Source organism: Xenia sp. Carnegie-2017, unplaced genomic scaffold, assembly GCF_021976095.1.
Source record: "Xenia sp. Carnegie-2017 unplaced genomic scaffold, XeniaSp_v1 HiC_scaffold_19, whole genome shotgun sequence".
In the NCBI taxonomy this organism is placed as follows: Eukaryota; Metazoa; Cnidaria; class Anthozoa; order Malacalcyonacea; family Xeniidae; genus Xenia; species Xenia sp. Carnegie-2017.
The window spans coordinates 1,009,351-1,022,502 of NW_025813481.1; the positions used below are offsets into that span (position 1 = coordinate 1,009,351).

The window sequence follows — 13,152 nt, forward strand, 5'->3', positions numbered from 1 at the left end:
TAAATTTTTGTTTTTATAGTCTATGGAGTAACGAGAATAATTTCTTGACTTTGTATATAACATAATCACAGTGGACTTTGGACCGTTAGACCAAATGAACAAAGCAATGACATGTTGGCAGTCATTATAATTCCAAGCTGCATTAAGGAAGTTTGGTGAACTAAACGTTACGTTTTCACAGCCTGAGACATGCTAGGAGTTCATACATGATTACGAAACACGAAGCAGATGTCCAAAGCAATCGAACATTCAAACTTTAACGAGACGAATCTGTCGAAATCCAAGAGCAACAACATGTTTATCACTAAATCTGCACGCGTGGTGAGAGGAATATTCTGTTTAACAAGTAACTGAACATAGTAATTTTGTTTTTGTAGAAGAAACTGCTTGCGTAGCTTTTAATAATAGTATTTTTTCAATCTGAGATCAATGTTAAAGTATTATAGGGTGATTTGAATTTTCTAATCTTCAAAATGAAAGAATGTTGTTTCTCTCCGCCTTCTGCACACCCATCTTTTGGATTTTTCCACTGCAAATACTCGACCTTTGAACCGAAATTTATGTCATTATTACTCTGTTATTGAAAAAAGATTGAAAAGTGTAACATCATTAAGCAAGTCACTAAACTCAACAGCAAAATAATCTGAAACTAATTTTCATCTCGTGAAATGACTAAAGCTCTTCCAAGGTGGTTTCCATGCATTACAAGACGCTTTATGTTTTGATGGTTATTTGCATCCTTTGTTGTTCAAAATTTTAATCTGGATTCCCCCTAAACTGGGTGGTGTTGCCAGACTGTAATTACTCCATTGAAAAAATGTACTCATGAACTGCATAGTTTACATTGACAAAGAATGAAAGCAAACAATAATAGCTTTTTAATTACTCTTTGTATTCACACAACAAGCATTGTTATAGCTGTACAATCAACTGATACTTTAATATCTTTATCACGACTTTTCCAACATGGCATTTTTCTTTAAAAGATCAAGTCAAATGTAACAAATCAGTCAAAAGCATTCTACAAGACAGTGCCTATGTCAAGAAGAGGCAATATGTTTGCCAAACAGTTAGAGCTTCCTCATTTACCTGTGCCTCCATTGCAACAGAGTTTGTCCAAGTACCTGCTTTCAGTGAAGTGTTTGGTCGATGATAATGACTTTAACATAACCAAGAGAATTGCAGAGGAATTTGGCAAGGAAGGTGGGATTGGAGAAATGCTTCAAGAAAAGTTAATTGAAAGATCCAGAGTTGAAGTGAACTGGGTTTGTAATGATTTGGTATTTGATGTTGAAACAACATTTTTAAATAATTCATATGTATGAATGCCAAAATTCACATATGAACATGTTATGTGTTCAGAAGTGAAAGTTTAATCAATAAACCTCAAGCAATTAATCGCTTAAGCAATAAAGAGGATGCTTTATTGCAGTTGTTTAGGTGGAAAATTACAAAAGGAGAAATTAAGAGGACCACTCATTGGAGGTCCTAGTAAATGTATACATATAATCCATGCATGTACTAGCGAATCACCTCTAAGAGAGATGTAGTATCAACATGTTCTTCCAATTATCCTATGAAGTCTTTATTATTCTATTGAGTTCAGTTTAATTCTTATATTGACATTATCTATAATCTAATTAAAATATGAGTTACTTTATGAATGGCTCCACCATAATGAGTGCTGGAAAGAGTAATTTTTTTTGATTCACATTTCAGATCTCAAAATGGTGGGACAACAGTGCTTATTTTGACTTTCGAATGCCTGTTGTGGTTCACTCTAGTCCTGCCATTGCATTTCCAAAGGAAACATTTGCAGATTCCAAGGACCAGTTAAAGTAGGTTTAACCCAAAATCGTTACTCAAACAGTGCTTATTGTACAAAGTTTACATTCTAATGACAGACCATTTCTTCTTTCTCGATTCCAGGTATGCAGCAAGAGCCATTAGATGTGTTATAAATTTCAAGAATCTGGTCGAGAGGTATGTTGTATTCGTATAAATTTGTAAGGAATTATTTCTGCAGTCTAATAAATTCAATGGATGACTCTCTGTGGCAAAGTATTTCACCAATTTTGCATTTTTAGTGAGTCAGTACCCGTGGACATGTTAGGTCCACACCCAATGTGCATGATACAATACAATAATCTCCTGTCGACCTGTCGTATCCCTCATACCACCCGTGACTGGAGGGTTAAAGCAGCTAGAGGAGAGGATCATCATATCATTGTGATACATCGCAACAATGTAAGGTCTTTAATTCTAAACTTTCTGTTCTAGCGGAAGTAAATATGTTCTAGCGGAAGTAAATATGTTCCAGCGGAAGTAAATATGTGTTCAATAACTTCAATTTATTGGTTTAGTGTGCGCATTGGCGAAATGAGCCCAATCTTTTACTCCAGCAATGCAAATTTTTTAGCACAGTTATCGTTCATTTCTTTGGAAAATTAATTCTATTTATTGTTTTTCCAGTGATTGAGCACAAAAATATTTGCATTGTTGGAGTAACAAACGGGCTGGCTTTGCTACTGAGTGCACGACTTATACTATTCACAAAATGTTTGAATGACAAAAGTTCAAGTTGTTCTTTTGATCTCAAAAAATGGTTTTTGTTTTCAAAGACAACTAATTTATGATTAAAATATGTGAGATTTTTCAAGAACGTCTTTGTTTTTGTAGCTAGCGTTTCTTATTTTAAAACATTATTGTCCGATGTCGGCCGTTAGGCGTCAGCTTTCCGTGCGCGTGACTTGTCTCCTCCAGCACGTTGAAAAGTTGAAAACCTCCATTGTGGAGTATATTCAAAGCATTTGTAGCGATTCAGATAGATTATCGTATCACGTTTGCAATCTCCATGATAATCCGTATGGTCATGGACAATGCAAGAATATCTTTTGTCTTTCTCTTGTTTATCTCATCAAATATGTATGATGTTATTTAATTTGTGTTCGTCAATTCTATTCATTTTATTGCCTTGTATATTCAGCGATTGCAGAATACCCGTCGTATACGTATTATATAAACTTGACCCTAACCCTAAGTCAATCCCTAACCTTAAACCTAATCCTAAGTCAGTCCCTATTCCTAACACAAAAAATGAGTGGACGGGTGTTTTGCAACTCAGCCAACTGAGACCGGTTGCACGAAGCCTGGATAACGTTGTCCATTGCATAGCAAAAATCTTCAAACTTGTATAGAAGGTATATTTCTTACGACAAAGAAATTTCGTAATAATCGAAACAATATTTTATTTCAGTGATTGTTCAGTTCGGATCTTATACTTTTTGCTTTTTAAAAGGTTTTATAAAAGCTTTAAAAAATTTGCTATCCAATGGATAACGCTATCCAGGCTTCGTACAACCGGCCCCTGGCGTGTAAGTTCAGGTGCCCCAATGTACGCTTCGTACCTGTTTTTCTATGTTTGCTTACATGTGAAAACAATAGATTTCTAAAGAAATGAAAGAGGTTAATCTTGTAAAATTTACATTGCACTGCGTAAATTAACACTTGCGAGCCGAACCGGCTTGGACAATATGCCGCTTTCTTTCAAGTTATTGCTGCATAGTAAAGAGGTTTTCATTTCGTCTGTTTTTTTCATCTCTTCATTTTATTCTTGCATACAGTTCTATTCCTTGAATTTATATCGAAATGGTCAGCCTATATCGGAATCTGAAATTCTCTACCGACTTGTACAAATCACAAGTTCTCCTCAAACTGAAAACGCTCGTCCTGTTGGCATTCTCACTTCGGACGGCAGGACGCAATGGGCAAATGCACGACAAAGATTGTTGAAAGGTATTATCAATATTGTCCAAACTTGCTCATCCGTCCTTATCGGGTTCCCCCGTCCCCCTTTATTCTTGATGAAGTTATCATGTAACAATCAGCACGACTATTGCCAAGTCCTTATTGAAGATTATTGCCCATATACTAAAAGCCCGCCCCGCCACTCACACTCACAGTGTGGAGTGGTTAAAAATCAGCTCACAACTTTTCTAAGACGGTAGTTTCACTCCAATGATTGCTTGATGTTAAATATTTTAGCAAGAATGTTGATATGAATGAAAAAAATGAGTTTTCCATTGTTTAGTGAGAGCGCGATTTCCTTGTCGCACTCAATGGGTGCGAGTGAGTTTTAGAAGACTGGGGCCGGTTGCACGATGGCCGAATAACGCTATCCACTGAATAGCAACATTTATGAACTCTTCAAAAGTCTGTTAAAAGGGAAAAATCTACAATTTGAACGGGACAATCAATGAACTATAATATTGGTTCAAGAATTACAAAGTTTCGAAGTCATGAAGAAAATATAACCATCTTTTTCGCAAGTTTGAGAAACATGTATGTATAACGCTATCCAGGCTTCGTGCAACCGTTCCCAAGCGTGTATCTTCAACAGACTCATTCTCCTTTGTTGCATGTTGCAGTCTGTTCTCGCCTATATCAGGGGCGGATCTAGGATTTTTCAAACATCAGTCATAAAACGTCGGAGGCGCTCCGCACCTGGGGGGGTCTGAGGCATTCTCCCCTGCGAAATTTTGAATTTCAGAGCCTTAAAAATGCCATTTTCAGCGTTTTAGAGCATTACAAAATGCATTTCGTGGTCATCGTTTTTGCGTAAAAACAACACATTTTGCTTACGTTTTTTTCAAAAAAAAAAATGAAGTGAACAATACTTGAATGTTTTGCCAAATATCTGGGCTCATTATCATGCCAAATATATGGCTCATTAGCATGTCTAGGAACGTAAAATTTATTTTACAAAAATGATATTCAAAAACAGATATAGTCTATAAATTTCTACCAAGTTGTCAGGCATGGACCCCCCTAGAGACCCCCATTCAAACCTCTATGTAATGAGTTAAGTTAGAAATTTGGTACTACAAGTGACAGTTCATAGATATAGAGAAGCTCAGACTTCAAACCATGCAAGTCTATTGTAACCCTTTACCCATCTCCACATCAGTGCCAGCAAATTCACCTTTTAAGAAAAAACTCAAAATTTTTTTCTGCCAAAGATTAAGCAAAAATTATCAGAGTTAAAATTTGCAGTTAAGGACAGCTTAATGCCATAAATGTTTATTAGGCATTTCACTTGACTATTATCTTCTGCAAGGTGTGCTATATAGCAATCACTAGTAGCATTGTATTATCAAATACAAACAGAATGTAACCAACATGTCTTTAATTATATAATTACATGAATGTTAAAATTGGTTCATGTGTCATGCTTACTGGTTATGATAAATATCTTTTCATATGATCAAAGCTTGTTTAAATGTAAATCTGAAATAATTTAGTTTAGAAATTATAATGATCATCAGAAAAATTACCTATTGATCATGAAAAATACTTTGCTGTTTTGCCAAATTGCAAGGATTATCTGCATACAAAGGAAGACATTTTTACTTTATAGAAAATGCTTTTCATACATCAATAGCCTTTTGGAATTTATGGCAAACAATCTGGTATGACCGTAGATTAACACACCTTTACATCTCTACATGAGGTGTTCAGTTAGAAAAGGGGACAATATGTGACATGGGACAACATTTCATGTATGTGAAATACTTAGGTTTAATACCATTTCAGTCAAATTGTCAAAATAAAAAGCTTCATGGATCAGAAGACTCAAAATCACAGGTTATAGTAAACAGCTTCTCATGTAATCAATGTTAGTTTTCTCAAATCTTAAACAATATGTAGTATAACTGTCTAATGATTGAATGATCAATGATCATAAACTGAAAAGCCCCAAACATTTGTTTATGATAAAGTAAATATAAGTATGGCGCCTTATGGCTACAGATTTTTTGTCCATTGAAATATATTTGCAGGAATGTAGGATTTCGCTGCCATATAACGGTCACGATTCCCCAAGCACTAAAGAAATCATAGCTAAAAGTCCTTCGTCAACAACAATTTTAGAAGCACCAATCTGCTTACCATACGCCATATTAACATAAATCGCATCACACACTCGCATAAATTGACTTTGATATATTACATTCATGCATACACTTCACTTGTCCTTTACTTACGATTTTGGATGTAAATTTCTGCTGATAAAACTCAAAACAATGTTGGCTTGCTTTTGAACATCAATGACTGAAATGTCGCTCGCGAGATCGTCTTTGCCAAGCATTTACAATTCATCCATAAATTTTTCGCCCTCTTGAAAAAATTCCCAGTTTGGAAAGCAGCATTCATGTCAATATATGAATTTGTAAAAGATTTCCATAAATTCCATCTGATTGTAGTTTAGTTTCTATCATGCTTTAGAAAATTACTATGAAACGATCAAACATTCAATTCAGACAGTGAGCTTGACTATGTTAGTTCAGTTGGCTATCAGTCGAAATCGGTCAAACCAATCACAGTAAGACAAAAATTTAAACGAACTAATTACACGATAGCAAGTGGACTCCCTTATAGGTCCGGCCACCCCGCTTATCGGTCGAGATTATTCCAGATCGTCCACTGATCTGGCTATTGACCAATGAAATAAGCGTTTTTGGCGTTCATGGACTCCTTTATCAGTCGAGCCAGTCAAGCCACTCCGCTTTCCAGTCGGTTATTCCAGGTCAATTAAAATTCAACTGATCTGGTTACCAACGAGATATTCATTGCATTAGTCATTAGTTTTCAATAATAAATAAAGCTGGATTTTTATCACGAAGTAAATGCGATACTAAAGTAAGAATAATTAATGATTTTTAATTAATATGAATACGTAATTTTTGAATTTCAAACATCAGTCGCGCGACGGATTTGACATACTCTAGATCCGCCCCTGGCCTATATGTAGTAATACAATCATCTGTTGTGGGTGTTTGTCAGGAATTCGTGTAGCCATTGAGCAGAGTTGATTCCTTTTCTTGTATAAAAATAATTGCTCGCTTTGCGCTATAAATTATGGGGTAGACATCAATTGCTATAATTGAATAAGAGAATACTGGTTTTCATTAACGTCAGATAACTTTTTCGAAACTGTTATAAAAGATCTGTTTCTTGTTGTGTGTTTTCAGAAAGTTTTATCTGTTCAGTTGATCTCTCTGTTGGACTGCTTCCTGGTTTTGTGGTTTATAGTTTGTTTTTTGTTTTTTTTTGTTTATGTTTTTAATTTAGATTCTCAGAACAAAGCAAATTTGGAATTGATCGAGAAATCTATGTTCGTTTTATGCCTCGACGAGTCCCCTTTGCAACACCCCAGTGATCAAGAGAAGTCCCTTGCTGATCCCGACTACACTGTGACATCCCGCGAAATGTTGCACGGCGGTGGCATTGCGTCGAACAGCGGCAACAGATGGTTTGATAAAATATTTCAGGTAAGTTCACTTGGTAATTTCACTTGCTTTGTATATCTTCGTTTCACGTGTTACCATTTCTCGCAATCTTTCTGCAGTTGATTGTTGGTAGAGATGGACACATAGGGGTATGCTATGAACACTCTGCTGCCGAGGCTCCTCCTGTGATTGGTGTGTGTAATTACATTCATGGACAAACTGGGTAAATATAATATTTTTAAAGTTTGGATTAAACGCACGGGAGCCCAATTTGATGATGTGAAACAGTCTACATACACTCTTGTCTAGTATCTTCATCAAAAGTGTTCTGATGTTGAAACTTGAGTCCTTTGTACTTCAGTGTAGTATTTTCATCTGATGTTGAAACTTGAGCTCTTATTTACTCCAGTCTAGTGTATTCATCAGTAGTGATCTGATGTTGAAACTTGAGTCGTTATATATTCCAGTCTAGTGTTTTTGTCAGGAGTGATCTGATGTTGAAACTTGAGCTCTTATTTACTCCAGTCTAGTGTCTTCATCAGAAGTGATCTGATGTTGAAACTTGAGTTCTTATTTACTCCAGTCTAGTGTTTTCATCAGTAGTGGTCTGATGTTGAAACTTGAGTTCTTATATACTCCAGTCTACTGTCTTCATCAGAAGTGATCTGATGTTGAAACTTGAGCTCTTATTTACTCCAGTCTAGTGTCTTCATCAGAAGTGATCTGATGTTGAAACTTGAGTTCTTATTTACTCCAGTCTAGTGTTTTCATCAGTAGTGGTCTGATGTTGAAACTTGAGTTCTTATATACTCCAGTCTACTGTCTTCATCAGAAGTGATCTGATGTTGAAACTTGAGCTCTTATTTACTCCAGTCTAGTTTTTTCATCAGGAGTGATCTGGTGTTGAGACTCGAGCTCTTACATCTCCTGGCAGGCTCGTGTCTTCATAAGTAGTGATCATACCTTGAAACTTGACTTATACTCCATGTTAACGTCTTCATCTAGAGTGACATAATGTGGAAAATTTATTTCTTAAACTTTGAAACTAGTATGGCATAAATTCAATTCAGTTTTGCAATCATTTAGAAACTTTCGCGCTATCCAGCCAAATGGAAGCAATGATGAAGCCCCTCTGAAGTTGGAATGGAACATCAATTCGGACACATTGGAGGATATCAATATTGCCATTGAGCATTTAGATAGGTGATTATTTGATATATACTGAGGTGGTTTTGTCTACAACCTCATTGAAGTCTTAAGTGCGAATCTTACGGCAATAACGTATGTTCGTTTCTTACATGGCAGCCATTTTGAAGTTGCAAAATTTTCACTTGTGTGATGGCATAAATAGCTACGAACTATAACATTGGTTATTTACTGGATGTGTCGTAATTATTTTCATAGTTTGGTTGACGATGTTGAGTTGAAGTCGTACATCTATAAAGGTTATGGTAAAGAATTGATCAAGAAAAATAAAATGAGTCCAGATGCTTTTGTTCAACTTATCATGCATTTGTCTTACTACAAGTAAGTTTTTGTCGTAAATTTTAAAGGTAAGCTCTACCTATTAGTCATTTTTCTCATTGATGGTACGAGGGTGTATGAGTCAGAAATGATGTTACATTTATGTTAAAACATGAGTGTCTATATATTTTGGTCTCGTGTCTTCGTCTGGAATGATCTGATTTTGAATAAAACTTGAGTCCTTATATACTCTAGTCTAGTGTCATCATCAGTAGTAATCTGATGTTGGAGCTTAAGTTCTTATATACTCCAGTCTAATGTCTTCATCAAGAGTGATCTGATGCTGAAATTTGAGTATTTATATACTCCAGTCTAGTGTCTTCATCAGTAGTGATCTGATGTTAAAACTTGAGCTCTTATATACTCCAGTTCAGTGTCTTCATCAAGAGTGATCTGGTGTTGAAATTTGAGTCCTTATATTTTTCAGTTCAGTGTCTTCATCTGTAATGATCTGATGTTGAAACTAGAGTTCTTATATACTCCAGTCTAGTCTCTTCATAGGGAATGAACTGATGTTGAAACTTGAGCTCTTCGTTGAGAACCAGTTCAGTGTCTTCATGAGGAGTGATCTGATGATTAAACTTGAGTTCTTATATACATTAGTGTTTTGTTTTCATTAGTTTTCTAATGAGTATAATGTAGTGTCATTGTCAAGAAGGGTGTGATTTTATTCACTCTGCTGTCTGGATAATGCAAGGCGTCAATGATATATATTTAACTATAGAAATGAAGATTCAAAACCACATTACTTCATAAAATTTCCCCGTTTACAGACTACACCGCCTTATTCCTCCAACATATGAAAGTGCTGGAACTCGGATGTTTCAACTTGGACGAACGGACACCATCCGCACTGCTTCGTTGACATCGAAAGCTTTTGTCGAAGCTATGGTGGACCCTGGCAAGTCGGTAAGAATGGTTGAATGTTGTCATATGATTTTCAAGAAGTCCATTTTGACTTACAATATGTGAACATGCCTTAAGAGTTAGACTATTGGATTACCTACCTTACAACTATTTACATGATTAGTTATCTTCGTTCATTGTTATCTCATATTGATAATATATGATTTTGAAAACATCAGCAACTTAACGATTTGCGATGCTAACAAGAATAAATGTAAAGTGTTCTTTCAGTTTGATTTTTTTCCTTCACGACCTCACTTGCCGAGTAATTTGATTTGTCGTGTTAATCGTTATAAAGACCACCTGTTTGAAGAGAACCAGTTTTTTTTTAATATAGTTTATTTTGCCAGTGTACGTCGTTACAAAAGACTCTCAATATTCTCTGCCATAGTTCATTTGGTGTACATTAAACCGTCTCATAGTTGTTTGAGATGAATCAATTTGTGTACCGTAGACTTCCTCGCCGTTGTTTGAGATGAATCAATTTGTGTACCGTAGATTCTTTCACCGTTGTCTATTTGTTTCTCTTTTTTATTCTATAACAAAGAAGCAAGAACTTGCTCAATTGTTCCGCGTGGCAGTTAAGGCTCACTCAAAATACACGAAGGAGGTATTTATTGAAATAAATTCGTTGCTATCGATGTAAATGTATTTTTTTTTGTGCCATGTATATATAGAAAAGTTAAACATCGTGGTTCTTACATTTTTAGGCTTGTAATGGGGAAGCTTTTGATCGTCATTTTTTCGGTTTGAAAATGATTGCAGTTGAATCTGGAATGGATCTTCCAGAGTTCTTCATGGACAAAACGTTCGGTCGATCTGTACATTTCAACATGTCTACCAGTCAGGTATACCTTTGAAAATATTTACTGAATGAGATTGGAAGTTAGGGAGATTGATATTGGATTTGGGTTTATCATGGGGTTAAGGAGTTGCTTTTGGTTTTGTGTAAATCTGGGAGTTACGAGATTGATATTGGATTTGGGTTAATCATGGGGTTATGGAATTGTTTTGGTTTTGTTTAAATCTGGGAGTTAGGAGATTGATATTGGATTTGGGTTAATCATGGGGTTATTGAATTGCTTTTGGTTTTGGGTAAATCTAGGAGTTAGGGAGATTGATATTGGATTTGGGTTAATCATGAGGTTATGGAGTTGCTTTTGGTTTTGTGCAAATCTGGGAGTTAGGGAGATTGATATTGGATTTGGGTAAACCTGCGATTTAGGAAAATTAGTATTGGATTAAATATGAAAGTCAGGAAGTTCCTGTTGGATTTGACCATGTTTGGAACATAAACCGATAAATTCCTGTTGGTTATGGGAGGGGCTTGGAAGTAAGGCCTGTTTCGAACGTCAACTTTAAACGCATTAAAACAAAACAAATGAGATGAACTTCCTTATTATCTTTTGTCTTAAATGCATTTGTCTCATGAAAAGTTCGACGTTCGAAATGGGCCTTAATGAGTCTTTGCGTGAATTCAAACTGGCATTGATGTATAGGCTTATAAACGTTACATGATGATAAAATTTGACTATTGGAAACGCTGTACCGTTGATCAGAGACTCAACTGATTGTGCCAATTTCTTCTCAGATTGGTTCGAAATACGATTTGGTCACATGTTACGGGCCCGCAGTCCCTGACGGTTACGGAATCTGCTACAACCCACAAAGCAACTGTATTCGTTATACTGTGTCCGCTCTCAACAGCAATGCTCAAACTAATGCCGTAAAAATGGGTGACACTGTTCAACAAAGCTTTGACGAAATTGAGCTCGTTCTTTCATCGTCGCATCTTTGAACTTGGAAATCATGTAATGGACGCTAGGACATTTGGATGGGTAGAGAGGTACACACAAGAGTTTAGTGGGTACATTTGGATACTAAACTTTGATTGTTTTCATCTGGAACTGATGAAAGCATTTTTAGTAAATAATTTTTCAATAAAAATCATAGATACTGAAGTTTTTATATTTTATTTCAATAACATTCTACATTTAATAATCTTTGCTATTTTCTTCATGGATTTTTTGCATCGTTAGTCAAAAAAAAAAACAAACTAAAACAAACGCAGGAAAGTACAACGAGCTGATTAAGAAAGGGTGGAAAAGATGGCTGTCTATCACTAGAACGTGATACTAATAAGAAGGTTATCTAAAATGAGAACGAGGCTTTCTTCACCAACGCTCCAGTATGCAAGTACTATACATGAACGGTCAGGGTATTAATGGCGTTTCCTTGGCAATTCGCCGTTATTGCGCGGAGAATTAATAACTATTGTAAACGTGTATACATATTTTTATAACGGCAAGAGAATTAAATCGATCCTTTTAGTCAAGAAAACGCAGCGGAATGGTACCATGAAACATCGAATTTTGTATGAAAACCTTTGAAGTGGAATTGAAATGATTAATGAAACAGGTTTTACTACAGTAAATTTGACTTTTAACGTGTTAAAACTTAGATTGCTCGTCTTAGGGAGCTAGTGTCTTGAAGCATTTGCTTTCTTATTCTTGAAAGATCAATGAATGAAAAAAGCTCGAGCATGCGATTTAACTGTTGCACATGGTTTGATAACAAAGTGGCGTTAATATCGTGCTTCTTAACTTCTTTTATGTTTAACTGATTGGTTTGATCTAGCTGAGCAATTTTTGAATGAGGAGCCCGAAGCAGATACGAGTGTACAACTAAGTTGTTTTTCTCCGATAAAGAACGCTTTCAAGTCAATGACCGTGCGACCGGCGAAACGCGTTGAATTTAATAGCTCTCAGTCGTCTCTTAGTTCAACGCATGGGAAGCTTTTGAAGGATGGCATTAAACAAGGTAGGGTATTACTGTTTCCCAAATTGTCCCATTTAATCTGCGTCACAACGTAGCTGCATTCCTTCGATTTTGCCATATGCTGCTGACGCAGAACTTGCTAAACCTTGACTTTATTATTCATTTGCTAATAAGTTGTCAATAGACACTTCTTTTCGTTGTGGATGGACGATGCTTTTGCAAGAAATTAGACTTCTAAAATTTTCATGTAAATTTATTGTTTTGCGTGAAAAAGTTCATCAATTTTATTCCTCGAACCCTTTTAGACGACTGCAGCTGCTTCTTTTACCGTTTCTGGTCACGAGTAAATACGGGAAATGATGGCAAACACGAAGATTTGAAGAACAAGAAATACCATCCGTCTAAGACGGAAACGAATTCTTTTTATAAATGTATGTATTTCTCCCATAAGTAGATACACTACACTTTTTTCAATCGATACAATAGCAGATATAGAATCATTATTTGTGGACAAAGTTGAATTTGAATTTCATTGAAAAATTTCAATAGGATTGAATTAAACAAGAATGGTTGCCTCAGTTGATTTAAAGAAACGAAAAAATTCTTTCAACAAAAACTTGGTATCCTTCATATCTTTTTTGGTAACACTTTTCTATCA

The 13,152-nt window shown here is 35.7% G+C and overlaps 2 protein-coding genes across 2 annotated transcripts; both read left to right on the forward strand.

The window, feature by feature from the left end:
• Window positions 1-89: 89 nt before the first annotated feature.
• On the forward strand, window positions 90-11,677 carry LOC124439005 (carnitine O-acetyltransferase-like). Its single transcript, XM_046989202.1, has 14 exons — window positions 90-321; window positions 987-1,265; window positions 1,720-1,838; window positions 1,930-1,983; window positions 2,088-2,247; window positions 3,624-3,795; window positions 7,129-7,328; window positions 7,406-7,509; window positions 8,373-8,489; window positions 8,691-8,813; window positions 9,584-9,719; window positions 10,264-10,326; window positions 10,427-10,564; window positions 11,308-11,677. Exons 1-14 carry the CDS (start codon window positions 229-231, stop codon window positions 11,512-11,514), a joined length of 1,965 nt encoding a protein of 654 aa, XP_046845158.1. The 5' UTR covers window positions 90-228; the 3' UTR covers window positions 11,515-11,677.
• Window positions 11,678-12,004: 327 nt separating this feature from the next.
• LOC124438808 lies at window positions 12,005-13,061 on the forward strand. Its single transcript, XM_046989018.1, has 3 exons — window positions 12,005-12,134; window positions 12,354-12,536; window positions 12,800-13,061. The coding sequence occupies exons 1-3, from the start codon at window positions 12,119-12,121 to the stop codon at window positions 12,946-12,948; spliced, it is 348 nt and encodes a 115-aa protein (XP_046844974.1). The 5' UTR covers window positions 12,005-12,118; the 3' UTR covers window positions 12,949-13,061.
• The last annotated feature ends 91 nt before the right edge of the window (window positions 13,062-13,152 follow it).